A 26,083-nucleotide genomic window follows, 5' to 3' on the forward strand; every position below is an offset into this window, starting at 1 on the left:
ACCTCCTGCCTTTGAGGAATATCTAATGTCATTTGGGGAGACAGCATTTATACATTAAAGACGAGACTTCAGTTCAAGAACAGAATTCTGAGGAAGGGTGGGAGGAGGACTGGGAAGTCTGCAGGAAGGAGATGGGGCGTCCCCTATCCTCAAAGATAGTACTTGGGTTTAAGTAGGGAACAGGGAAAAGGGTGCTGGGTTGAGATAAAGGCGAGGTGGTGTGTTTCAGCTTGGAGGAGGACTAGGAGTAGGAAATGAGCATGGGTGAGCCAAGGAGACTCACTTGATGGGAGAGGAAATTTCCTTGTATTAGTGAGAAATCAAGTCCATTGGGTAAAAACAGGGCTTTAAAAAAATGTTTATATTAAATGTACCTCTCTTCCCCCCGAGACACTGTACTGTTGGCCACAGAAAATAGGAACCCTACAATAACTCCTTAGGTAAAGAAGTGGAGTATATGGATCATGAAAGAACTATGAAACTTTAAATGGCAAAATTGTCTGAATTCTTGGTCCTCTGACCTAGAGTCCTAGTGAATTTGAACACTATGTTCTTCCATGTTTCTATACCAGAGTAATGATTCTTTTCAGTGCTCGAAATTACATATACTGCTGCCTAGAACTTAATTCAGTGCATAGCACTTAACACTCTTTTATTAATATATGCCTCCTACTTGTTCTAAAATGAAGTGGTTTTACTAAAGACTAATAGAAATTGAATCTGTAGGGGAGGAAAAAAGCTCTTCTACCCTCTTAGGTTTGTGACCAAGGCCTGTGAATTAAACTGATAAAAGAGTAATGGCATAAATAGAACAGATTTAAACACACATATGCACGGGAGTTTGCAAAAGCAATGTGACTCAAGGAGGTGGTTAGAATTTGGGGCTTATCTGCCAACTTAACAAAATGATAAAGCAGGCAGAGGTTCTAGATCAGGTTTTCTTAACTAGTTGGTCAGAGCTCCTTTTCATTTTTCTGTGAGGATTTATATTATGGTGCTGGAGGAATTGCTGCAGATTGAAGGTCAACATTCATGGTCATAAACAGGAGTGGCCAGATGAAGCCACCTGGTAGCCAGAGTGAAGCCCAGAAGGGCTTAGGGAAATACCTGCTTGTGTATGCGTGTGGTTTTTATCCTCTACCTGGAGGACCTGGTAAATAAGATGAAGTATTGATACCTGGACTTAAGACATCTATCTCCTGTTCAACAGTTAGTCTATCATCTAATTGTTCAAAATCCTAAATTACTGTTGTCATTCTTAGATTATACTTCTCTTTCCTCAATTATAATCTGGAGATATAATAGAACACTTAATAATTAGATGTTAGTAGCTTTAGGAGACAATCTGGAGAAAGAAGGAATGGAAATAACACAGAACATGTTCCATGTTCCAAGGAAGTTCTAGATGCTTTACATATAGAATCACAATTTTTATTTTTCTGAGACGGAGTCTTCACTCTGTCACTGAGGCTGGAGTGCAGTGGTGCGATCTCGGCTCACTGCAACTTCTCCCTCCCACGTTCAAACGATTCTCCTGCCTCAGCCTCCCTAATAGCTGGGATTACAGGCGTGTACCACCACACCTGGCTGATTTTTAAATTTTTATTAGAGATGGGGTTTCACCATGTTGGCCATGCTGGTCATGAACTGCTGACCTCAGGTAATCCACCCACTTTGGCCTCCCAAAGTGCTGGGATTACAGGTGTGAGCCCCCATGCCTGACCAAAATCACAATTTTTAGATGACTGAGGTAGAGCCCAGTTTACAGATAAAATCATACCATACCGCTTTATTAAGGTTTATTAGAATCTCAAACACTGTCTCATTTCTTAACAAGGTTATTTTCTCTGCCTCTCTATTGAGAAATTTTGGCCCCAAGAGTGACCACATGGAGTCATCCTGAGCCCATCCTGTCAGTGAGCAGCTGTACACTGTGTGTGCTCTAAGTGCCTGAGGACAAAACCAATTTCTCCGTTTCTAAGGACCCTATAGTAGTGTTCTTTTGGTGACCTTCATACTGACCAAAGTCATATTTACAGTATTTTGTAGCTTTTACTTTTTGGTGAAAGACAAAGAACATTACGTTTAAATTGTGTCCATTTCTGTTTGCCTGTTTAACCAATGTCATTGGATCCTGCTGTGGATTTATAGTCCAAGTGAATGATTCTCAATACTCCCAGTACAAAGACTTCCATTTACTGTCCAGGTTTCACAGAGCCCTACAAGAAAGTATATTCTTTCTCAGTATCCATTATTAGAGAACACATAATGACAAACATGTTACTAGAAACTGAGTTACATATATTTTTTATAAACTTACTTTTTATTTTTATTTTTTTTGAGGCTGAGTCTCACTCTATTGCCCAGGCTGGAGTGCAGTGGCTCACTGCAAGCTCCGCCTCCCAGGTTCAAGCGATTCTCGTGCCTCAGCCTCCTGAGTAGCTGGAATTACAGGCACCTGCCACCACACCTGGCTGATTTTTGTATCTTTAGTAGAGACAGCGTTTCACCATGTTGGCCAGGCTGGTCTCGAACTCCTGACCTCAGGTGATCTGCCCACTTTGAGTTATGTTTTAATGAATTGGTATTTCTATTAATCACATCTACATTGAAATTGGAAAGAAAAACTTTTTGAAAGATTATAACATGGTTTTTATTACATATTTACATTAATTCAGGGTGAGACCAATTTTAAGCCATAACTTGAGATATAAGGCATCTTAGAAACCTGTGTAAAGGCTTAAGAATATGACATAAAATGGGACAAAGGTAAAATAAACCATCTGTTAATCTAGTGTTTAAGATGGACTTCTTGGGAGTTACAGCCTATTCGTTTACAGAGCAGATTTTAGAAGTTACTTTTTTTTTTTTTGGCTAGTTTTGTGTTTGGGTCTAGCTCATGTCCAAATTATGGCCTTTTTGTGATACCTTCCACTGGCATATTCCCAAGAAATTTACTCCTTTTGATGACACTGCACCCAGAATGGAGGAACACAGCTACGAAATGAACTACAAAGACTGGGCTAGCCAGGCATGTTGGCTCACACCTATCATCCCAGCACTTTGAGAGGCCAAGGCAGAAGGATCAGTTAAGGCCAGGAGTTCATAACCAGCCTGGGCAACATGGCAAGACCCTGTCTCTACAAAAAATATAAAAAATTACCTGGGCATGGTGGCATGTGCCTATAGTCGCAAGTACTCAGGGGGCTGAAGCCAGAGGACAGTTTGAACTCAGGAGTTTGTGAGGCTGCTGTGAGCCACAGCTGGTCACTGTACTCCAGCCCAGGCGATGGACTGAGAACCTGGCTCTAGGAGGAAAAAAGGTGGGGAGCTGCAGTAAATCACATTTTTTCTTTGACGGATCCAACAGAAGCCGCAGTTGTTGCTAGATCTCTTCCTGAGGATAGCGTCAGGGCTCATTCTATATTTTTAGTGCTTTGAGGCTTCAAATAACATTGAAACACATAAAGGGGCTTTCTTTTCGTCATGTATGACTGTAATGTGTATGTATGTGTCTGTGCATTGTGATCTGAGGGGTAGGGGACAGAGGGAGAGGGAGTGGTGGGTGGAAGGGCACTGTTAGATGTTATTACTTACAGCCTGAATAAATTATATTCTCTTTCTCCTTTTGATTAATTTTGGAAGCACTTATATTCTATGGACACAGGTTCCAAACACATAGTAGACACTCAATATAGACTGGTTGGATGGTTAAGGGATGCTCTGATAGTTTTTTGGTGTATCTTGAGAACTAAGGTATAAAAGGTTGATTTAAATATTTTTGAAAAACTGTGTTTTTTAAACATTTTATATTTCTGTAATTAGCCAGTTAAAATGACAAGAAGGCCAAAACACTTTTCCTGGTTGATATGCAGCATTTAATGTATCACACCTTCAACTGATGACCATAGTAACTTCCCAAATGAATAAGACTAAAAATTAATTCAGGACAGCTGATCACACCTGCTAAGGCTAATCATAGCTGCCTAGCCACTGACTTGCATTAATGGCTAACATTGTTGAAACTTTATTTCCTCCTTATGAATCAACTATCTTATTAGGAGTGATTGAAATTATACAAAGTTTGTTCTTCAATGGCATGCAGGCTTGTACTGTAATTGCCTTTTAAGTATTTAAAATTCTGTATTGTAACTGCCTTTTAAGTATTTAAAAGTATTTAAACAGCTGCTACCATGAACAGTAGATGCTGCACATTAACTTTTTTTTCCCCCTTGGCCCTTACTTTAAGGATCATGCTTTTTTATTCATGATAAAACTTAAGAGGCTTCTGTGGAATGGAAACTATAGCATGAAAATCTGATTAACAAATATGTGGTGGCAGTTTACTAATCCCATTCAATTAAGGCAATTGCACCCTCTGAACATGCCATGAGCAATTCCATTAGATAGCTAGTTACTGGAGCAGATGATTACCTAATTACATGAATATATCAGTGTCATTTTTCCCAACACAGGACTTGAAGGCCAGATTTGACAGCTAGTCCTGGAGCAGTAGTACCCAGAGACCTGTTTGGGAGACTGGGAAGGTCTGGGCCATCACGTTCTTGCTGATAGTCCAGAGATCAGGTCAAGGACAGGGGCAATGAGAAGAGAGAAACAGAGACCCTGGAAAGGAGCTATCTTGGTCTTTACTGGCAAGAATTAACTTCAAAGTTGGCACAGAGGTTCTGTAAGTTCAAGAAAGAGAGAAAGTTAACACTTAAAAACATAGGCTGGGTTGGATAAAGTATTGCTGGAGTACTTTTAGACGAGGCTGGAATTCGGAGTGACAGCTCCATTCTTATTTGCCATGTGAACTCTGGGTCAGCAAGTGGAAGAGCCAGACCTATCTGCCTGTTTCATCTATTAGATGGGAAGAAATGATAAACAACATAAATTAGTAAGCAGATGTGATAAGTAACTGAAGAACGGTTGTTTTCTATACTTAATAGATATGGCTAAACCAGCTGAAGGTTAACAACATAAATATTTTACTATCTAGGTATTTTTTATGTCCTATACTCTAGAAATATGTGCAAATTAAAGTGTGGTGGGGATGAAATATTACTAATCTGGTTCCTTGGATAAGGTTATAGATCCCTCTCCCTACTCTACCCTCCTTAGCTACAAGTTCAGGAACAGCACAATAAAGGACGGACAGAAGACTCTCATATCCAATTTCAAATTGGTTTCTCATTCATTGCCGTCATTCTAAATCAAAGCACTCTACCTGTTCCCAAAGGAAGTGACAGATAAATAAAGCCCTTTAACTGGCAACTGGAAGAACTATAAGTAGGCTTTTGTTCTTCGGTAGGCCCAGAAGACTATGACCAGAGTTGGGCTGGTTTTAGGCCGGTGCAGAAAGGAAGCAGCAGGCCTTACACTGGAGTCCTCCAGCACAGGGAGCTAGTCTGCTCTGGATGCTGCCCATAGGCAGTCTTTTTCAGATAAAATACATCAGTCCCCTGGATTTAAGTGCCCCAGAATGTTCTCAAAAACTGTTCTTATACTTATTAAAGTAAAAATTACAGTGAAATACAGTACACAGATGTTAAAGGTACGATCTAACATGTTTTAACAAACATATACCTCATTAACATACCAATTAAGATATAGAATATTTTTAATAGCCTAGAAAGTATTTCAGGGCCTCTTCCAAATAGTCTTTACTACCTCCCACCCAAAGGGAATCACTATTATTTCTATTCATAGGGTCACTATTGTCCAATCTTGAAATTCATGTATGATCCATCTTTTTTATTTGGCTCAACATGTCTGAGATTCATCCATGTGGTTTGACATACCAATAGTTTATCCTTTTTTTATTGTCAAGTTATATTCCATTTTAAGGATATCCCCAATTTGTTTATCCATTTGATTTGCCTACTGATGGACATTTGGGTTGTTTCCAGCTTTGGCTATTGTGAATAAAGAGGCTATGGATGTTGGTATACAGATTTTTAAAATACCTATGTTTCTATTTGTCTTAGATAGATATCTAGAGATGAAATGGCTGGTTCACAGGGTAAGTGCATGGTTAACTTTTTTTTTTTTTTTTTTTTTTTTGAGGCAGAGTCTCGCTCTGTCGCCCAGGCTGGAGTGCAGTGGCCGGATCTCAGCTCACTGCAAGCTCCGCCTCCCGGGTTTACGCCATTCTCCTGCCTCAGCCTCCCGAGTAGCTGGGACTACAGGCGCCCGCCACCTCGCCCGGCTAGTTTTTTGTATTTCTTAGTAGAGATAGGGTTTCACAGTGTTAGCCAGGATGGTCTTGATCTCCTGACCTCGTGATCCGCCCGTCTCGGCCTCCCAAAGTGCTGGGATTACAGGCTTGAGCCACTGCGCCCGGCCATGGTTAACTTTTTAAGAAACAGAGTGCTGGGATTTTGATTGGACTTTTAGAATGCATTTGTCAATGTCTACAGAAAAGCCTGCTAGAATTTTGCCGAATATACAATTTCTTTAATTGATGGTGAGCTATCAGATTTTCTTCTTGTGCCAATTTTGGTAATTTGATATTGGCATAAAATTGTTTATATTATTCCTGTTTGCCTTTTAAATGTATACAGATGTCATAATACCCATTACACATCTTAATATGTGACTTATTTTTCTTGATCAGTCTGTATAGAGATGTATCTATTAGCTATTTTTAAAGAACCAGCATTCATTCTGTTGTCTCTATGGTATGCTTCACTGATTTCTGTTCTTACCTATTTGTCTACTTATATTGGGTTTAATTTGCTTTTCTTTTTTAAGCTTAAGGTAAAAGCTTGCATCACTGATTTAAACTTTTCTTCTTTGCTAAGCATTTAAATATATAAATTTATTTCTAAGCTCTAATGCATTTCAAAATTCTGATGTTTCAGTTTTTGTTTAGTTGAAAATATATTTTAATTTCTCCTGTGATTTTCTTCTTTGTCCCATGGGTTACTTAGAAATATGTTTAGTTTCCCAATATATGAGGCTTTTCTAGATATTTTACTATCTGGGGTGGTTAGAAAATATACTGTGTAATGTTTTAAGCCTTTGAAATCTGCTGAGACTATCAATAGTCTATCTTGGTGAATGTTCCATATGCAGTCAATAAGAATATGTAATAGTTGTTGGGTATAGTGTTCTGTGAATATCAACTCAAGTTGGACCGTAATGTTGTTCAGAATGCATATTATTTTTTCTTTGAATATTCTAGTAATGTTTTAAATCTCCAGCTATGCTTCTGGGTCAGTTTTAAGTTGTATATGTTTTATAACTAGCATATAGTGGGTGTATTTTTAAAAAAATAATACTGTTTTTCAGAGTAGTTTTAACAGAAGAATGGAGCAGGAAGTAGAGTGTTCCCACATATCCTGTGTACACACACACACGCAGCATCTCCCACTAGACACATCACAGTCACCTGAAGTCCACATTATATTAGGGTTCATTCCTGGTGGTGTACAATCTATGGTTTTTGACAAATGTATGACAGAAATCCGTTATTAGTATCATATAGAATAGTTTCATTGCCTTAAAAATTGTCCGTTCCACCTATTCATCTCAGCCTCTTCCATAACCCTTGGCAACCACTGGTCTTTTTACTGCCTCCAGAGTCTTGCCATTTCTAGAATATCATATAGTTGTAATCATACAGCATGTACCCCTTTCAGATTGGCTTATCTTAGTAATAAGCATTGGAGGTTCCTCCTTTTCTTTCCATGGCTGGATTATTATTATTTTTCTGAGACAGAGTCTTGCTCAGTCACCCAGGCTGGAGTACAGTGGTGCAATCAATCTTAACTTACCACAACCTTCAATTCCAACTCCTGGGCCTGAGCGACCTCGGCTTCCTGAGTAGCTAAAACTGTAGGCATGTACCACCATGCCTGGCTAATTTTTTTCATATTTAATTTTTTTGTAGAGACGGGGTCTTGCTATGTTGCCTAGGCTGGTCTTGAACTCCTGGGCTCAAGTGATACTCGCCTCAGCCTCCCAAAGTGCTGGGATTGTAGGCATGAGTGACTATGCCCAGCCTAACTCATTTATTTTTAATGCTGAATATATTCCATTGTTTAGATGTACCACAGTTTACCCATTCATCAAGAAAGACATCTTGCTTGCTTCTAAGTTTTCAAAGTTATGAATAAAGCTGCTACAGACATCCACGTGCAGATTTTTGCATGGATTTAAGCGTTCAACTCATTGGGTTGAATACCAAGAAGCATAACTGTTGGATCGTATAGTAAGAATATATTTAGTTTTGTAAGAAACTGCCAAACTGTCCTCCCAAGATAACCGTACCATTTTGCATTCTCACCAACGATGAATGAGTGTTCTGTTGCTTTTGCCATTATCTCACTGTTTAAATTTACAATTCCTGAATGACATGATGCTGAACATTTTTCCATACATTTATGTGCCATCTATATGTAAGATGACTTCGGTGAGGTGTCTGTCCATTTTTCAATTAGCTTGTTCATAATTGTATTGCTGACTTTCAGAAGTTCTTTGTATACTTTAAACAACAATCTTATCAAATATAGATAACAATCTTTTCTAAAATAAGCTTTTACAGTATTTTCTCCCAGTCTGTGGCTTGTCTTCTCATTTTCTTGACCATGTCTTAAACAGAGCAGATTTTTAGTGAAGTCCAACTTATCAATTATTTCTTTAACATATCATGCCTTTGGCACTGAATCTAAAAGGTTGTCACCAAACCCAAGGTTATCTACATTGCTTCCTATGTTATCTTCTAGGAGTCCTATTTTATATTTAGGTCTATGTCCATTTCAAATTAATTTTGTGAAGGATTTAAGATCTGTGTCCAGCTTTTTTTTTTTTTTTTTTTTTGGCATATGGATGATTTGGTTGTTGCAGCACTCAGTGTTGAAAAGACTATATATGTGTGGTTTGGATTTTTAAACTAGTCTGATCATCTCTGCCTTTCAATTGTTATTTTTAGTCCATTTTTCTTTCAGGTAATTTTTCATACAGAAGGCTTTTTCATATGTTGGTTTTCTAATTGTCCCTCCCAACCCCCAGTGTTCTTCCTTTCCTGTCTTCTTCTGGGTTAAATGTGTCTAATTCCTTTCCTCATAAGTCATACTTGCATTATCTCTTTAGTGGCTGCTGCTCTATTTTTAAAATCTTTTCCCTCCATTTTTCAGATTGGACACATCTATAGATTTATATTCAAGTTCACTAATCCTATCTTTTCCAACATTCAGTAGTCTACACAATGAATTTTTCATTTCACGTCTTGTACATTTCAGTTATTGATTTTCCATTTTTATTTTACAATTTCCATTTCTCTGAAATTCTTTTTTTGTTCACTAGTTTTTTCCTTTATTTTATTGGGCATACTTAAATAGCTACTTTAAAGTTCTATTATTAATTTCTATTAAGAAATGCTGGGTCATTTTTTTTTTTTCTTGATTATGGGTCAGATTTTCCTGCTTCTTTGTATGGCTAGTACTTTTTTAATTGAACGGTAGGCATTGTGATTAATAACTTGTAAGGCATCTGGCTTATCTTTCTTTAAAAGGTATTGTTTTATTTCTTGTTAAAGGGGACTATTTCTGTTTGAACTTAGTCAAATGTGGTCCATAGGTTGGCTGCCTGTTTTTGTAAGTGAAGTTTTATTGGATATAGCCATGCCCATTTGTTTAATATTAATATATTATCTGGCTTCTTTTGTGCTATAATAGCAGAGCTGAGTAGTTGTGACATAGACCCTATGTGTCTTAGTCCATTCAGGATGGTATAACAAAATACCAGAGACTAGTATGGGGTATTTATAAGACTGAGTGTTTATCAATAACACAGATTTATTTCTCATGGTTCTGGAGGCTGGGAAGTCCAAGTTTAAGGCATGAGCATATATGGTATCTTGTGAAGGCCTGCTTTGTGGTTCACAGCTTTTCAATGTGGCCCCACATGTCAGTAGGGGCAAGGGAGCTCTCTGGGGTCTCTTTTATGAGAGCACTAATACTCTAATATCATCACCAAAGCCCCCCCCCTCCAAATACCACCACGTTGGGGATTAGGTTTCAACATATGAATTTGGAGAAGCCACAAACATCCTAGCTCACAAGCCTAAGTCATAGCCCTTTAAGAAAACACTTGCCAACCCTTGCATAGGGTATGCTACTGATTCCTAAGGTGTCACATTTCTTGAGTAGTAACTAAATACAGAAGTGTTCAATGAGATTGCTCCACGCAGGCTGCAATTCCAAGGATTCTAAGTACTGTATAACTTCTGGTGTCACTGTTCAACCCTTAAGTCCTAGAAGAAGTAATCATTTGCTAAGACTTTGCAGAGCCTCATCCTGGACATGCACATACCAGTACCTTTGACAAGTCTCATGCAGATTTCTGCCTCTCTTCCCAATCTTGAACTCTATCTTATAAATTTCAGCTGTTTTAGTACCCAAACCTCTGTTCCATCAGAGTTGCCACTCTGACTCTCCTGGGGCTCAACTCCCATGGTAATGCTGGAAAATACCCCCAGGTAGAATCCCACAATGACCATCTGGGGGCGTTAACATCTTGTGTTTTTCTTCTCTCAGGGATCACAATCCAGTGTTGCTTGTTGCTCTATGCCTGAAAATACATGGCAACATATATTTTGTCCAGTTTTAAAACTGGTTTTGGCAAATGCACAAATCTGGCACTAGTTACTTTGTTAGGGTAAGAAAAAGCTGTTTTTGCAAAACAAAAGGTCTTAAAAAACACAGAATATTCTGATGGTTCCACTGATGGTTCCACTCATAGCCTTTCATTTATCTGACACTCACTGAGTTCTCCAAGTAACTTTTTTCAGGTTAACCATGTTCAATTCCCTTAACCATCCCTTATAGTAAAAAATAGACACTACAAAAAATCATAACATGGTGATGATGAACAACCAAGACAGTCCCCATCCTCAGTTCAGGCTAGTAAGCAAGACAGACACCACATCTGTTTCCTTTTTAAAATTAACATCTCTGAGTTTGCAGCATGAAGCAGGGCATACGGAACTAAAGGCAATTAAAAGCAGAAGACTGCCTTTCCTTTCTTACTCTCATATCACTCTTATTAGGGGTAGGAACAGATATAGTATTATGAGAAACTGGGTAGAATTTATAGAATAATATATGGTGGTAGACCTGGCAAACATCACCTCCTCTGGACATCTTTAATTACAAACTATTTAAAAAAATGAATGAGATGCACGCAAGCTTTTGCCTTAAGATCAGTGGTTTCAGGCCAGGCACAGTGGCTCATGCCAGTAATCCAGGCACTTTGGGAGGCTAAGGTGGGCAGATCACTTGACCCCAGGAGTTCAAGACCAGCCTGGGCAAAATGGCAAAACCCTGTCTCTACAAAAAATTAGCTAGGCATGGTGGCTTGTGCCTGCAGGCCAGCTACCCAGTAGGCTGAGGTGGGAGGATCACTGGAACCCAGGAGGTCCAGGCTACAGTGAGCCATGATTGCATCCTTTACTCCAGCCTGAGTAACAGAGTAAGACACTGTCTCAAAAAAAAAAGTGTTTTCAGAAACAAATTTTATGAATTTTTAGAGCTATGTTTTTAGTCCCAAAACTAAGATACAATCAGGGACCATTAATCTCATTTATAGAGATTGCCTGTGCTTCTTACAGGTTAGTCCTCTTTAAAATGAAGCTGTCTTGTATTGTTTTAGTTATCCTTAAGTCCCTTAAGAGAAGTTCATTCTGTGATAACACACACTTGGGAGGCTTAGAAGGCACGTCACAAACATTGTCATCTATTTACTGACCAAACATCAAACAAGGGTAGGAATGATATATTTAGTAGGAAAAACCTTTAACCTTAATCTGAGCTTTTGTACAATTTCACAGGGAACAGTCAGAAGGAAAAATAGGTGGCTTTACTATATGTCATCTATATTGTTTAGAAGTGGCACTAGAGTAAAGCAAACATTGTTTACTACTCTTTCAGTTGTAAATACGTGACCAGGGGATAAAGCCAGACTCTTAACAGTAGTTGCAGGTCTGTAGGCTCATGAGGTTTTGGGAGGAACAAATTTTGATGTGCTTGTTTTGCTTGACAGTATAGATCAGGACTCAGCAAACATTTTCTGTAAAGGGTCAGACAGTAAATATTTTAAGCTTTGTGGGCCACATAGTCTGTCACAATTATTCACTTCTGCTGTCATAGTATGAATGCAGCCATGGATACATGTAAACACGTGAGCATGGCTGTATAAAAATAGGTAGCTGGAATTTGGCCCAATGGTTTGCTAACCCTTGGTATAGATAAATCTAAGCTAGCAAAAATTGAATTGTTTTCAGTTTAATAAAATTTGCAAGATCTTGAAAAAAATGTTTTCCTGTTTTACAAAGTTGCCATTTTTATTGAGTGATTATCTTTTTCTTCCACTGGTAAGATAAAGCTGTTTGTTTTTACCTCAGATTTCTTCCACGTGACCAAAGTGATGCCACTCAATCATACACTATTTTGCATTCTGTAACTTCAAAATGAAACCTACCTTCTCTTGACAGGTAAACACTACATGTGAAGAGTGGTGAAGGGGAACATTGAATACTGAAGTGGCCTGGAGAGGGAAAGCACTGGTTAACATCACATGGACAAATTTCATTGTTTCCTAAAGATGGCCTGGAAGTAGTCTGCCACTGCTTCCTCCACAAACAGCTCTTCATAACATGGGCTGCATGAAATCAAAGCAAACTTTCCCATTTCCTACCATATATGAAGGTGAGAAGCAGCATGAGAGTGAAGAACCCTTTATGCCAGAAGACAGATGTCTACCTAAGATGCCTTCTCCAGTTAATGTCAAAGAGGAAGTGAAGGAACCCCCAGGGACCAATATTGTGATCTTGGAATATGCACACCGCCTGTCTCAGGATATCTTGTGTGATGCCTTGCAGCAATGGGCATGCAATAATATCAAGTACCATGACATTCCATACATTGAGAGTGAGGGGCCTTGAGGCTGTAGGATGACAACACTTTGACTGTGGAGGTGCTAGTTTGAATACATGTGACAAAAGCAAAAACTGGTGTGAAAAAGTACAAATACCTATCTGGATTTAAAAATGTGTCTACGATAATGTCACTAGTATAAGAACACCTAGGATGAAATGCATTTTAAGTACTTCTATGTTAACAGAAATTTCTCTCTGTTTACTCTTAGATTTTAGTCATCTGAAGGGCTGAACAGAGGTCCTGTGATACCCAATAATCAACTGAATGTCATAGCACTTCTTCCTGAGTAATGGCATCACCAAAGAAAATGCTAAGGAATAAAAACTGCCCCAAATTCCAATGGTTATTTTAAAGGTTGTCCTTTAAAATAACAATTTTTTTAAATTTATACCCAAAAAAGTCCAGATATGAAAAGGGCTTTTCTAAAATTGCTTGGCACGGGAATGGCACTCAAATCATAGTGATTAGCAGTAAGTCTTGTCTTGTTTGTCAAGGATCTCTACTTCTTGACACAAATGAACCCTGTCTTTAATAAGATATTTATTTTTGTAGATGAGAAGTGTAACTACCACCTTGGACCTCAGGGCCCTAACTAATTACAGCTGTTATTGGACGACTCAGACTTTGCCGACTTTGTGCCTAAAGCCATCTTAAAGATAACAGTTTATAGAAGCCATGACATTAGTGTTTATTGCATTGAATTAAGAAGCCCAGTGATATAACTATACAAGAAAACAAGTATGGGTACCGTTTATAAAGAGCAATCCAGTGAATCTTAAAAATAACAGAAACTTAGTCTGCAAGGTAGAAAGTTTCAGTTTTAATTGTGTATTAAGCTTTACTATCTCAGAGGTACAGAGAGCTGGAATATGGGCATTTATTCCCAGTTTTTTCTTGACTAGTGAGGCGGTCGCCATTAAAATTACTGTGAGACCAGATAATGCATGAAGATTTACAGTTGTATCGCAAAACGGAAAAGATAAAACTGTCCTTTGAGGAGAGTACTCGTTTTCTGGGTTTTCGTTATTTTTTAGTGGTAACACAAGCCTATAGGGCATTTATAGCCACCTATTATACTGTTTCCATAAGCCTAGCTGCCTTTTAGGGAAGTATTTTTTCTTTTTCATTTTTACTGTCACAGCACATACACACCTTTTTGTTTTAAGGGATTAAGTACTGTTTGAAGATCAGTACTGTTTGAAGATCAGTGGTAACAGAAAATTTGGAAGGGGGAAGAAGAAATTAAGACATAACTTGTTGGAAAATTAAGACTTGACTTTCTAGAATTATCTTTTCATCAAGATTTGGGACACAATGAGTTTAAATGGAAAGGAAATTATTTAAGCCTGTGTGTGTTAGATCCACAATACACCACTGGTATTGAAAATATAAAGGTTAAAAAAAAGGCTTATTACCTCTTTAATGAGATAAATATGTATTTGTCTTGTAAGCACGCAGAAAATCTACCTCTAATTTTAACACTAATACTTTGAAACCCACAATCAAATAGAGTGAATTCTCCAAGTTACATGAGCAAGGAAAACATTATTTGAAATATGTCATATTTCAGTTGCCTTTGGACACGTCATCATTCAACTCTAACTTTACCAAGTGCCGGGATTTGTACTGTCCCATTGTACTTGCAATCTACAATTTATATAATTAATAGAAAAACAACCAAACCCATTCATACAAGGATCTGAAGTTTTATAAGGTTAAGGGCAGAAAGTTTCCCGTAAGTATAAAACATTTCCAGGTCATGAAGAGTAGTTTAGGTTGAGTGACAAAAGCATAGATGTGGTTGTTTTTCATTCATTTTGCATCTCACACCAAGACATTTTTTGCTGCAAGGTCATTTGCTGCTTAAAATGTACAGTTAGGTATATAAAATAAGTACAATGGTGAAAACACAAAGCCACATAAAGCAGCATGTCCCACTAAATTTTTCAGTGTACATAGGGACAGAGACAAGTGAGTTTTGGTTGTATCTAAATATTTTAATTTCAGGTTCCTTCTGTGCCCTGGGCCACTATTTCCCAGGGGTGTAACAGGGGGATGCGAGACCCATAATAGCTAATCTGATCTCTGTTGCTGCCCTTCCTCAGCAACTATGGCAGTATAGTTTTATCACCAAGCACCATTCTCTTGTCCTTGAATCACATTTTAATAGAGTACGATATCTTGTGTACAATATTTCTGAAAAACTTATGTCTGAAATATGTGCTGTATTGTATGTCAATCCATGACATATATGAACTACAAGGCTTGAATAATCAGTGAGCTAGTGGATAAATCAAGACAGGAGCAGATGGGAGAAAGATGAATAAGCAAATGCATTAAAAAGATGAATAAATGAATAAGAGATGAATAAACAAATTTACATTACATGTGACAGTTATCACAATATAGGTTGGCATTCAAGATGGATGAGAATATCACTAATAGGATATTAGCCTTCTTTCATATCTTTATATTGAAATATGGGTTTTACTTCAATTTGAAGGTCTTTCATGAACAATAAAAGAGAGTAGAAGGACAGTCTGAGAAGGCAGGAGACATATAAAACAGATGACTGAAAGAATGTGAAAGACTGACTAGCTCCTGGAAAGGGAAACATTTGGAACATCCAATGTAAGGGCAAATGGGCTTCTACCAGCACAACAAAGAACCTCCAAGTGGCAGCTGTGGAAGCAGGTTATCAGAGAAAATAAATGTGCAAATTCCTTATTTACAACAACTCAACCCCACAAATATGCTTCACTGCTGCCTTCCCCAGTTGTCTCTTATGTACTTTTGTTACCTTTCAGTTACATGCCTTTGATCCTAAAATTCTCTACTTTTGTTGCCTTATCAGTTTGCAATCTGCCTGTGGTTATTAGCATTTAAAGCACAATTTTCAAGGGGACAAAAATGATTATCACCTTAGTCCCAAAGAAATTTCTGCCAAACTGCCTTATTAGTATTAAAAACAGACACACTGAATGAAGTAGCATAATACGCATATATTCTACTCAATATCACTGGCCTTTTATTAAATGGGGAAACTATACTTTTGTATTACATAGTTTTAGAAATGAAAAGTTAGAGACTCTTTATAAGTAATGTCAAGGAACAGTAATTTAAAAACAAAGTTCTAACAAATACATTGTTTGCTTAATCACAATGCCCTCATCTTGTATTTGAATGACTAAATAGGACATGTCTTCCTTGGAGCTATGGGCATTAGTTCAGAAGCACTACCTGCATCTTAATTTTCAAAACTCAAGTTTTATTAGCAAATCCTCTTCTCTGTAAGACTTAGCTAGCTATGAAGTGGTATATTTTTTCCAAATATTTTTCTGAAAACATTTGTTGTAACTGCACAATAAAAGTCCAGTTGCAATTAAGTAGTGTGAGTTCTTATTTAACTGAAGCAAATGCTTTCTGACATTGTGTACTTTGAATTTTTTTAACAATATAAAAGACATTGTCTGCATTGTTAATAAATACAGAGAACAAAAATCCATTTATACAAATAATTTCTTGGATCGTTCAGGTCCAATTTAGGATCTTTAAGAGTATAAACGTAAATGTATCCAATATCATGGCATCTTTATTCCAGATCTGTTACTGAATTATTTGAAAGAAAAATGCTTCACGTAAAACAGAGTAAGAACTGAGAAAACATAAAGCAGTACCTTCTGGGCTGACATTTCCTCATCTATGAGAAGGGTGCAGGACATGATCTTTAATGTCTTTTTCAGAGTATGGGATGAAGGAGAAACTATAACAAGTTACAAAAAATTTGTTTATAATTTATTTTGTTTATAAACAAAAATTACAAACAAAAAATTGTAAATTTTATTTATAAAACGTACCTTTAAAATTATTTAAACAAAAATTACAAAAAACAAAATCATAAATTTTGTTTATTTTGTTAATTTATAAACTTACCTTTAGTTTAAAAATTATTCTTGCCTAGAACTTTAAGGTTCTGAGTCTGGAATACCTTTTAGTTTTTTCATACCTTAAAAAGTACTTATTAACAATATTAATTATTGAATACATCTTTTGAACGAAAGTCTTCTTGCTTTCAATTAATTTTTTTCTCCTGACTTGAACCTTGTTTGTAAGGATAATTATCACACAAAAGTCTTATGTAAATTATAAAAAAACAGAGTGTCTCTAAGAGATTGGAGTTTCCTAATTTCTCATTATACTAGATTAACAAATATCACAAATAACAAGAAAATAATGCTTTCAGTTTCACCATGGGATGGTATTCTGATTATTTTAGGGAAGACCAAGTCTGAGTTAATACTGAAGAGGGATGTTAATAAAAATCTTTTCTCTTTGGTTTCTAATATTTATAAAAGGAGCTCTAATGTTTATAAAAGGAGCTCTTCTGCTACAGTAACTCAGTTACTTTAAAACACTCATATATGGAGAAAATTCTATGAGGCATTAACACAGTATCCAAAACAATTTTCAGGGTCTTTATTTTTTATATTTTATACTTGATTTCATCAACATACAAGCCACTACCAAAAGCCAAACAAAGATCCCATTTCAATTAGATATACTACTCTAGAGAATCTCTAAAGACCTTCACATTTTTCCATCTTCTAAAACAGGGATTGACAAACTTTTTCTGACAAAAACCAGACAGTAAATAATTAGGCTTTGTAGGCTTTACCTTCTCTATTGCAACTACTCATTTCAAAGCAGTCACAGATAATGTATAAACAGATGAGTATAGCTAGTTCCAATAAAGCTTTATTTGTGAACTCTGACATTTCATATACTTTTCATGTTATGAAATATTAGTCTTTGATTTCTTTTCCCAACCATTTAAAAATGCAGAAACCATTCTTAGCTTGCAGGGTATATAAAAACAGGCAGCAGGCTGGATTTGGGCCACATGCTGTAGATTGCCAACCCATGCTACGAAATACACCTTAAAAGCCTGTCACCTCAAAATTTCAAATCATTGCTTCCCAAAGACTTAAAGTGATTATTCAAATCTTCATCAGTAACTTCTTTTAGATCAGCTGGTTTCCATTTTGGACTCTGGTCTTTATCAATTAAAACTGTCAAGAGAAGATACAAATGTTAGTACTATTTTTTTTTTCTAATATTACCAGATTTTACTTACTGAATTGACAGAAATTCTTATACTAGGCACATTTTTCTATAATACTTTTTTCCTGCAAAGTTCTTATATGTTTTCTATTTATCTTTTAAATTAAACCTCCAGGGATGGACAGCAATATACTTTTGATGAGTGGGTGGATATTTTCTAACTTGCTAAGCCTCATGTCTTAGCTTTAATAAAGCCTACTGAATTAATCCAGTGGTTTAAACAACAGAATTCTTTTTTTCTTCTTGAAATAAAATTGCAAATGAAACCTCCACATTACAAAACAGCTAAAACCAGTGGTTTAAAGTAAAGGCAGGGGAGGGCAGAGGGACCAGGTGTGCCTTCTAACCTCCTCCACACTGAATTTTGGGAGGAAATTAATTGCTTAAGGTAGAGAAAAGAGGACTTCATGCATAATTAAATGTGGATACTGTTGTTCTGCTGAATCCTCCAGTTCAGACAGCTCTGGATTTAAAAAAATCAGGTTATCATGAAACCTTCTAGTTCTTCTATTTCAGTGTAGTCATCACTCATTATAGCCACATAGTATCCCCACAGGATTATGAGGCAATCTGTAACTTCTAAAAAAAAAAAAAAGGGAGAGGAATGTCCAGTATACTGTAGTTATACAAACATTATCATTTGGGAGACTGGGAGGAAGGTATGCAAGATCTCTATATAATTTCTTACAACCGCATGAATCTACAATGATCTCAAATTTTTTAAGTTATGGTTGTGGTAGCAAATTTCAACCGTGCTTAAAATGCACATAATTCTTGTGAAGAATGGAAATATTTAAATGTGCAAACTATAGTGAATTAGAAAAACCTAATTTAGCATTTAAAGGCTAAAATAGTTAAAGAAGCAGTATGGGAACCAAGGAAGAAGGCTGCCTTGGTAGGTAGAGGGAAGCTTTTACACACAATTAAATGCAGATACTGGGGGTTTTGTTTTTAAGATTTAACTGCCTACTATGAGATTCTGGTATCAGATCAGTGGGATATTAAACACTGATGTTCTGACCCCTACTATTTGAAAGTTTGATATTCCATGGACAGTGTAAACGAAGAACAACCCTGGCACATTCTTTCCACAAGAATCCCTTTCATTGTTAAGTCTTCTGGTCAATACTACCTGTCTCCTTGAGATCCCACTGAAGGACCAGAGGAAAGAGACTATTAATCAAATTTGTTATTTTATTTCAAGCTAACAATTTTTTTACTAGAATAGATATAACATAAGTTTGTGCCATGTAGGCAGCTCAGGTTTTGCAAGTCTCCTGAGATAGCCACTACATGGAGTTTGAGTGGGTATCCAGCTACAGTAAAGATAGTCTTTTTTTTTTCCTTCTATAACCAGAAAGTAATTTGTTCTAGATGTTAACAATAAGAATTTTTAACAACTGTTAAATTTGCTAACGTACTTTAACTTGCTAATGTTATTATTAGCAAACTGCGGCAAACATTTGCCTATGTAAGAACACTACAATTTTCACTCTCAAGAACAGACACTGCTTTCTGAAAGAGGCGGCAATATACTTGCTCTTCATTAAAAAACAGCACAGGCCAGGCCCAGTGGCTCACGCCTGTAATCCCAGCACTTTGGGAGGCTGAGGCGGGCAGATCACGAGGTCAGGAGATCGAGACCATCCTGGCTAACATGGTGAAACCCCGTCTCTACTAAAAATACAAAAAAAAAAATTAGCCAGGCCTGGTGGCGGGCACCTGTAGTCCCAGCTACTTGGGCGGCTGAGGCAGGAGAATGGTGTGAACCCAGGAGGCGGAGCTTGCAGTGAGCTGAGATTTTGCCATTGCACTCCAGCCTAGGTGACAGAGCAAGACTCCATCTCAAAAAAACAAAACAAAAAAAGTAGCATAATAAGCACTTCCTTTATGAATCAGAACTTTGATGCTGATTGGTTTCAACATTTTTTCCTCAAAATAACAGTGTTTATCTAAAAACATATCTTTCTTTTAAAGAAGGGCTATTGTAACATATAATGAATACTTTAACAATATAACCCTGTATGCTTACAGGTCCTCTAAAATCAGAGGTCTAGGCTGTAATCCACATGCAGCAAGAATGTGCAGAGAATTCGTGAGGAAAATGCCTGTTACTTAGTTTTTACAAGACACACTGCCATCTCCTCTGATCAACTCCATGTGCTGAATCCTAAAAAGATTTCAATCAAGTCCTTATTTCTGATATTGTATCATGTCAGAAATGAAAATAACTCCATGAAGAGTGATTGTCTATCAAAGCTTAAGAGTTCAGAGAACATAACACAACCTTTTATTAAGATAAAAAAGTATATCCAGGCTGGGCACCGTGGCTCATGCCTATAATCACAGCACTTTGGGAGGCCGAGGCAGGCGGATCACATGAGATCAGGAGTTCAAGACCAGCCTGGCCAGTACGGTGAAACCCCGTTTCTACTAAAAATACAAAAATCAGCCAGGCATGGTGGCACGGGCTGGTAGTCCCAGCTACTCAGGAGGCTGAGGAATGAGAGAATCACTTGAACCTGGGAGGTGGAGTTTGTAGTAAGCCGAAACTGCACCACTGCACTCCAGCCTGAGTGACAGTGCAAGACCCTGTCTCAAAAAAAAAATTTATCCAGAGTCTGCACTACTATAGTAAAATAATAAAAACAGGAACATTAGATATGCAAAATACATGGAGAGGGAACAACTCATTTTATACAACATAAATAACAGCTTTTTATAGGGCTAAGAGTTACACATAAAAAGGAATTATTGCAAGTTTGCTAGAAAAAACAGTCAAGCACTTCACTTGCTTTTTCTAAATCTGCTGACACTGGAGATAATAAGCAAAATGGAAAGTATTAATAAGACAATCTGTAGATGTTACTAATGATGTCATACAGTCTTTTTCCCCAGCAATGTTTAACTGCTGAGGTACGGGCAGGTGGAAAGTAGGGTTAGACCACTGGTCAGTTTTGCCAGACCAGCACAAAAGAGGGAGAAAGGGTAGGGGATTTGAGGGCTTTCTGTAAGGGAATAAATGCATGTTTCAAAGGACACAGCAGCAGGATGGCAGCAGGATGAGTTTACAAGCTCAATGCTGCACTTATCAGAGGTAGTCCATGATTATAGGGGCAGGATTACCTTATATATAAATTAGGGAACAGTGGCCAAGTTATGTGAATTTTTAAAACAGTTATCAAAGACTGATCTTCCTTTTCATATCCCAGATGGTAACATATTTTTTAAAAACATACACAATTTTTCAACCTTCATAAAAGTTTAACTTTCACTACTAAAACAACTATGGGTTGAATATTCTTTATCTGAAATGCTTGGAATCAGAAGTGTTTCCGGTTTTTTTTTTTTTTTTTTTTTTTTCAGATTTTGGAATATTTGCATTATACTTACAGTCCAATGAACATTTCCTTTGAGTGTCATGTTGGTGCTCAAAAAGTTTCAGATTTTGGTACATTTTGGATTTCACGATTTGGGATGCACAATATGTATCTTCTTTAATTAACAGCATATGCTCACAAATCCCATTTCTCCAAAATGGTAAGTTCCCATTTGCCACTTACCAGCTCTAACACCTTCATGAAAGTCATGACCTCTCTGAAAGAAAATTGAGATTAAATGGGGATAATTTCTGGGTGTCCTTATTCTGGGTTTTCTTGTCTCTCCTCTATTCACTTCAGCCTTCCACTTCCATGGCCACAACCTGAATCATGACATTCAGAGCCTGAACCACCTCTGATAGCCCACTCTCTGATCACCACCTCCTAATCTTATTTGCTCAAGTATCTCCACTGCTACACATCCTTGATCTTACTGAAGTCCACTGATCCTATGACTTTTTCCCCATCTGTGCTGGCTTCACTTTGCTCTTCATCCAGCCCAGTTTCACCAGTCCTTTAATATGGTCATTTTCCTGTCAAAATGCCATCATCTCCCTCAAACCATTTTCTCTTTTTTACAATCCTAGCAAAATCCTGGCAACAACTAAACCCTACCACGTGCCCCTGCCTGCACTTCAGCAGCTAAGTCTTGCTGCAGAAAATCATACAACTGTGACTGGTTTCATTTTAAATTCATGATCAAAAATCTCAAACAGGCACAGAAAACTGCCAAACAATCAAAGATCTCTTCCCAACTCCCCAAGATAATGATTTAAAGTGTTTTCTGCCTTCTCAACCTCTACCCATAGAGCACACTCTTACTATAGTCTCAGTCAATTACTTAACCTCTGACTTCTTTAAAAATACAAGAAGCCCTTAGATATGAAGTCTTGTCTTCCCACCACTAAAACGCCTGTAGGTAACTGCAGCCATCTGCACCTGCCTTCCCTTTCAATGCCGTGGAGGAAAGGACCATCCCTTTTTCAAAGACCAGTCCTCCCTTGCATTCCAATTCACATCTCCTCTTGCCTTCTCAAGGACGGACTTTGCTTAATGTGGTCATTCACTTTTCTTTTCCTAGAATCATCAATGTAGGCAATATAACTGAGTGGCTAAATGCATGCAGTTCAAATGTCTAGGTTCACATCCTGATAGCTACATACTAACTATGTGACCTTGGACTAGTAATTTCTCCAACCCCAGTTTCTTTACATGAAAAGGTAATTTATACATCCATCGTAGGATTATTTTAATCCACATCCAAGCACAGTGGTTGACACTAAGTGTTCAGTAAATATTAACTACCATTAGTATCATCAACATAATCTTTTTTCTCTATTGGATCATTCCCAATCATTTTAAAACATGTTCTAGTACCTTCCATCTTACAAAATAAAAAAGGAACTTCATTTGACTCCACAGTCCCAGCTTCTTTCCTATTTCACTTTCAAGAATATTCATCTACACATATTCTCTCCACTTCTTCACATTCCATTTTCCCTCTTCAACTTACTACTCTCTAACTTCTGCCCCCACTCCTCTAAAATGGCTTGCCAAAACCACCCATGATGTCGGCATCACCAAGGTCAAATGACACTTCTAACCTCATCTACACTTCAACAGTGTTCAACACTGTCCATTATACCCTCCTCCCCAAAACATTCCTCTCTCCCTTTTGTGACGCCACACTCTCTGGTCCTCCTACCTCTCCATCCTTTTTTTCCTTCCTACTGCTCTTTCTCTACCACACCTCAAAATGTTGGAGTTCCTTAGGGCTCAGGTCTGGACTCTCATTTTCTTTCTATATGATTTTATCTATTCAGTGCTCAACAAGGCAGCCTGAGTGATCAGTTCTTTAAAGTGTAAGATCATGGCATTCCTCTCCTCATAATCATCTAGTGGCTTCCCATTTTACTCAGCCAAAGTCCTTATAGAGACCTTCAAGGCTCTGTATGCTCTGCACAGCCTTTCTCTACTCTGGCCTTGTCTCTCACTCACCACAACCTCTGCCCCCCACCCCCTTCCACACAGCCTTTTGTGGTCCCTGGCATAGGCAGTCATGCTTCTGCCTCAGAGCTTTGTTCTTGCAGTTCCCTCTGCCTGGGATGCTCTTCCTCTAGAAAATTGCATGGCTTACTTCCTCACTTCTTCCAGGAATTCACTCAAAGAACATCTCAGTGAGGCCTCCTCTGATCATCCCATCTACAATTCATCCCCGTTACCCTATATCACATATCCTGCTTCCTCTTTCTCCTTAATAGTTAACAATCATATAATATATATTTTATGTATTAATCTTGTTTACAGTCTATTTCCCCATTATAAAGTAAGTTCCATGAGGGCAGGGATTTTGTCTGTTATCCTACTCCCTACTCCCCAAGATAATGATTTAAACTGTTTTCTGCCTTTTCAACCTTTACCTCTGGAGCACACCTATGTACCTGGAACCTATGTACCTGGGTATCTCTAACAGTGTCTACCACATAGTAAGCACTCTTGTTTAGTAAATAATGAATCCCCAAGGTTTTCTTAATTGCTGTTGGTGTCTTTCAGATTTAAATCTCCAACGCATTCCTCTAATCTCTAACTCCTAAATGCATTCCTTCCCTCACATACAGCAAGTCCTATCAATTCTATCTCCTACATGTGTCTCAAATCCATTTACTTCTCTCCAATGCCACCACATTTGTCTAAGCACTACTATTTCACACCTGGATCACTGCAGGAAATCTATATCTGGTCTCTAAACTGTTCTTGAACCCTTCCAACCCTATCTCCACATAGCAGCAATAATTTCCTTCTTAAAGCAAACTGAACCGAATCAAATGAAAAATCAAATCACCTCCTGCTTAAGCCTAAGAGGCTTCTCAACATACTCCTTTCTCATCCTTTAGGTCACAAATGAAGTGACATCACAAAGATGTCTTCCCTAACCTACTTACCTAAAGGAAGTTTCCCATTGCCCCCCAACTCCCTCCTGTCCCTGCATCAATCTACCACCAACCCTGTATGTTTTCCTTTAAAGTACTTATCACAATTTATAATTATTTTACTTAGTTTACTTGTTCTTTATAGTCTCAGTAGACTAAACTCCATGAAAATAAAGGACCTGTCTTCTGATTCAACAACATAAGGCTAACACTAAGCATAGTGCCTGGCACATAGCTAACATATTTGCTGAGAGAATGAAGGCAAGAATCAATCAATCTAGAAAGTGCAGTGAAAGTGTAATGAAAAACATGGAATTTGTGAGGTATACAGGACAGTGGTCAAGACTGCAGGCACTGGAGTAAGACTATCTGGTTTCATATGCCATATGTCTGTCACTTAATAGCAGCAAAACCTTAGGCCGGTCACACCACTATGACCGCTATATCACAATTTCTTCATCTGTAAAATGGAATCAATAACAGTACCTATCCTTCTAGAGATACTGTAAGATTTAATGGAGTAAATGCATATAAAGTGCCTAGCATAGTACCTGCACGTAATAAACAATAGACATCAGCTGCCATTTACATCCCACAAGGAGTGACTTTAAGACATGGCTAATAGAGTTATTTCTAACTAGATGAACTACACTGAACATCTTAATAACAATTAAAGTCATTAGGAATGTCTGCTTTCTGGCTATTAAGCCAAATATTCCCTTTAGTCCATATGTTAGTCTAAATAATAAGATGCTTCTTAGGGGCCCTCTGAAAATAAAGGATGACTCTGCCTTTAAAGAGTTTGTCATCTGGAAGAAGAAACAAATAGAAATATGAAATGTTTCATGAAATCAATATTCCATGTGATTATTGTCCACTTTATGTTTACAATGGTACTTTAATAATGCTCATTATTTTAAACATGTAACAGACTAATAACTTCCATTTGTGCATTTACTTTATATATATCTGCTTACAAATAAGCCTCTTCATTTTACCCATGAGGGAATTCACATTTACAGAGTTTACACGCCTTGCCCAAGGTCACAGAGACCATCGCTGAAAGACATTAATTTCTATTTTGAATTCCTCTAAGATGAAGTTAGAGAGCTTCTTATACTGACATGCAAATGTAATTGCTATTTTATAAAGGCTTAGTAACAATCTGGAGAGCAATACTTCCACACATCTAAAACTAACTGGCCCGTTGTGTTTTTGTAGAGTAAATTTACAGGTGGTTTTAATTTTCTTGTTTGCAATTGTGTATTTTACAAGTTCTACAATAAATGTATGTTACTTTCAGAACTAAAAAATGACAATTACTTTTTTTTTAAAATTCTTACCATACAAGCTTGACTTAGCCGATACTCCATAGTTAGTACTTCTTGCAAGGTCTTTGAAGACCCCTCCATGAGTTGCCTTAGTGTGATCTTCAAAGATGTTGGAGACATTTTATTAATTACCTTTTGGGGGAAAAAAATGTACTACTGTTAGTCCAATAGTTCCTTTATTGTCTATAATAAATGAGCAGAGTATCTATGTAAACAATATTAAAATATGCCAAAATCTCATAAAAGATTATACCCTAGCTTAATCCTGCCAAAGCACCAAACAGAAGTTTTCTAATCTGCTACAAAAACAAAACATCATTCCACAAGTGAAAAAAATTCTGTACCTGTGACTAAAGTAGTAAAATAAATCCATATTT

At 37.4% G+C, this 26,083-nt stretch overlaps 2 protein-coding genes across 6 annotated transcripts in view; one reads left to right on the forward strand and one right to left on the reverse strand.

Annotated features, from left to right (window-relative positions):
* The window catches only part of C10H2orf88 (chromosome 10 C2orf88 homolog), a 139,341-nt gene extending 123,011 nt beyond the window's left edge, over nt 1-16,330 (forward strand). For 3 of the 4 annotated variants that reach the window (XM_073019876.1, XM_073019877.1, XM_007965635.3), the window contains one exon: nt 12,500-16,330. In XM_073019876.1, coding sequence (XP_072875977.1) covers nt 12,662-12,949 — 288 coding nt within the window. In that variant the 5' untranslated portion in view covers nt 12,500-12,661 and the 3' untranslated portion in view covers nt 12,950-16,330. The remainder of the gene's footprint in view (nt 1-12,499) is intronic. The other variant, XM_073019875.1, reaches the window with a different exon arrangement.
* Nucleotides 16,331-17,405: 1,075 nt separating this feature from the next.
* HIBCH (3-hydroxyisobutyryl-CoA hydrolase) overlaps nt 17,406-26,083 on the reverse strand; it is a 118,573-nt gene continuing 109,895 nt past the window's right edge. For both annotated transcript variants that reach the window (XM_007965642.3, XM_007965645.3), the window contains 3 exons: nt 25,719-25,838; nt 21,629-21,662; nt 17,406-18,013 (listed from right to left, as the gene is read on the reverse strand). In XM_007965642.3, the coding sequence (XP_007963833.1) occupies nt 17,898-18,013; nt 21,629-21,662; nt 25,719-25,838 (270 nt within the window). In that variant the 3' untranslated portion in view covers nt 17,406-17,897. The remainder of the gene's footprint in view (nt 18,014-21,628; nt 21,663-25,718; nt 25,839-26,083) is intronic.

This window comes from Chlorocebus sabaeus, chromosome 10 (genome assembly GCF_047675955.1).
Source record: "Chlorocebus sabaeus isolate Y175 chromosome 10, mChlSab1.0.hap1, whole genome shotgun sequence".
Lineage (NCBI taxonomy): Eukaryota > Metazoa > Chordata > Mammalia > Primates > Cercopithecidae > Chlorocebus > Chlorocebus sabaeus.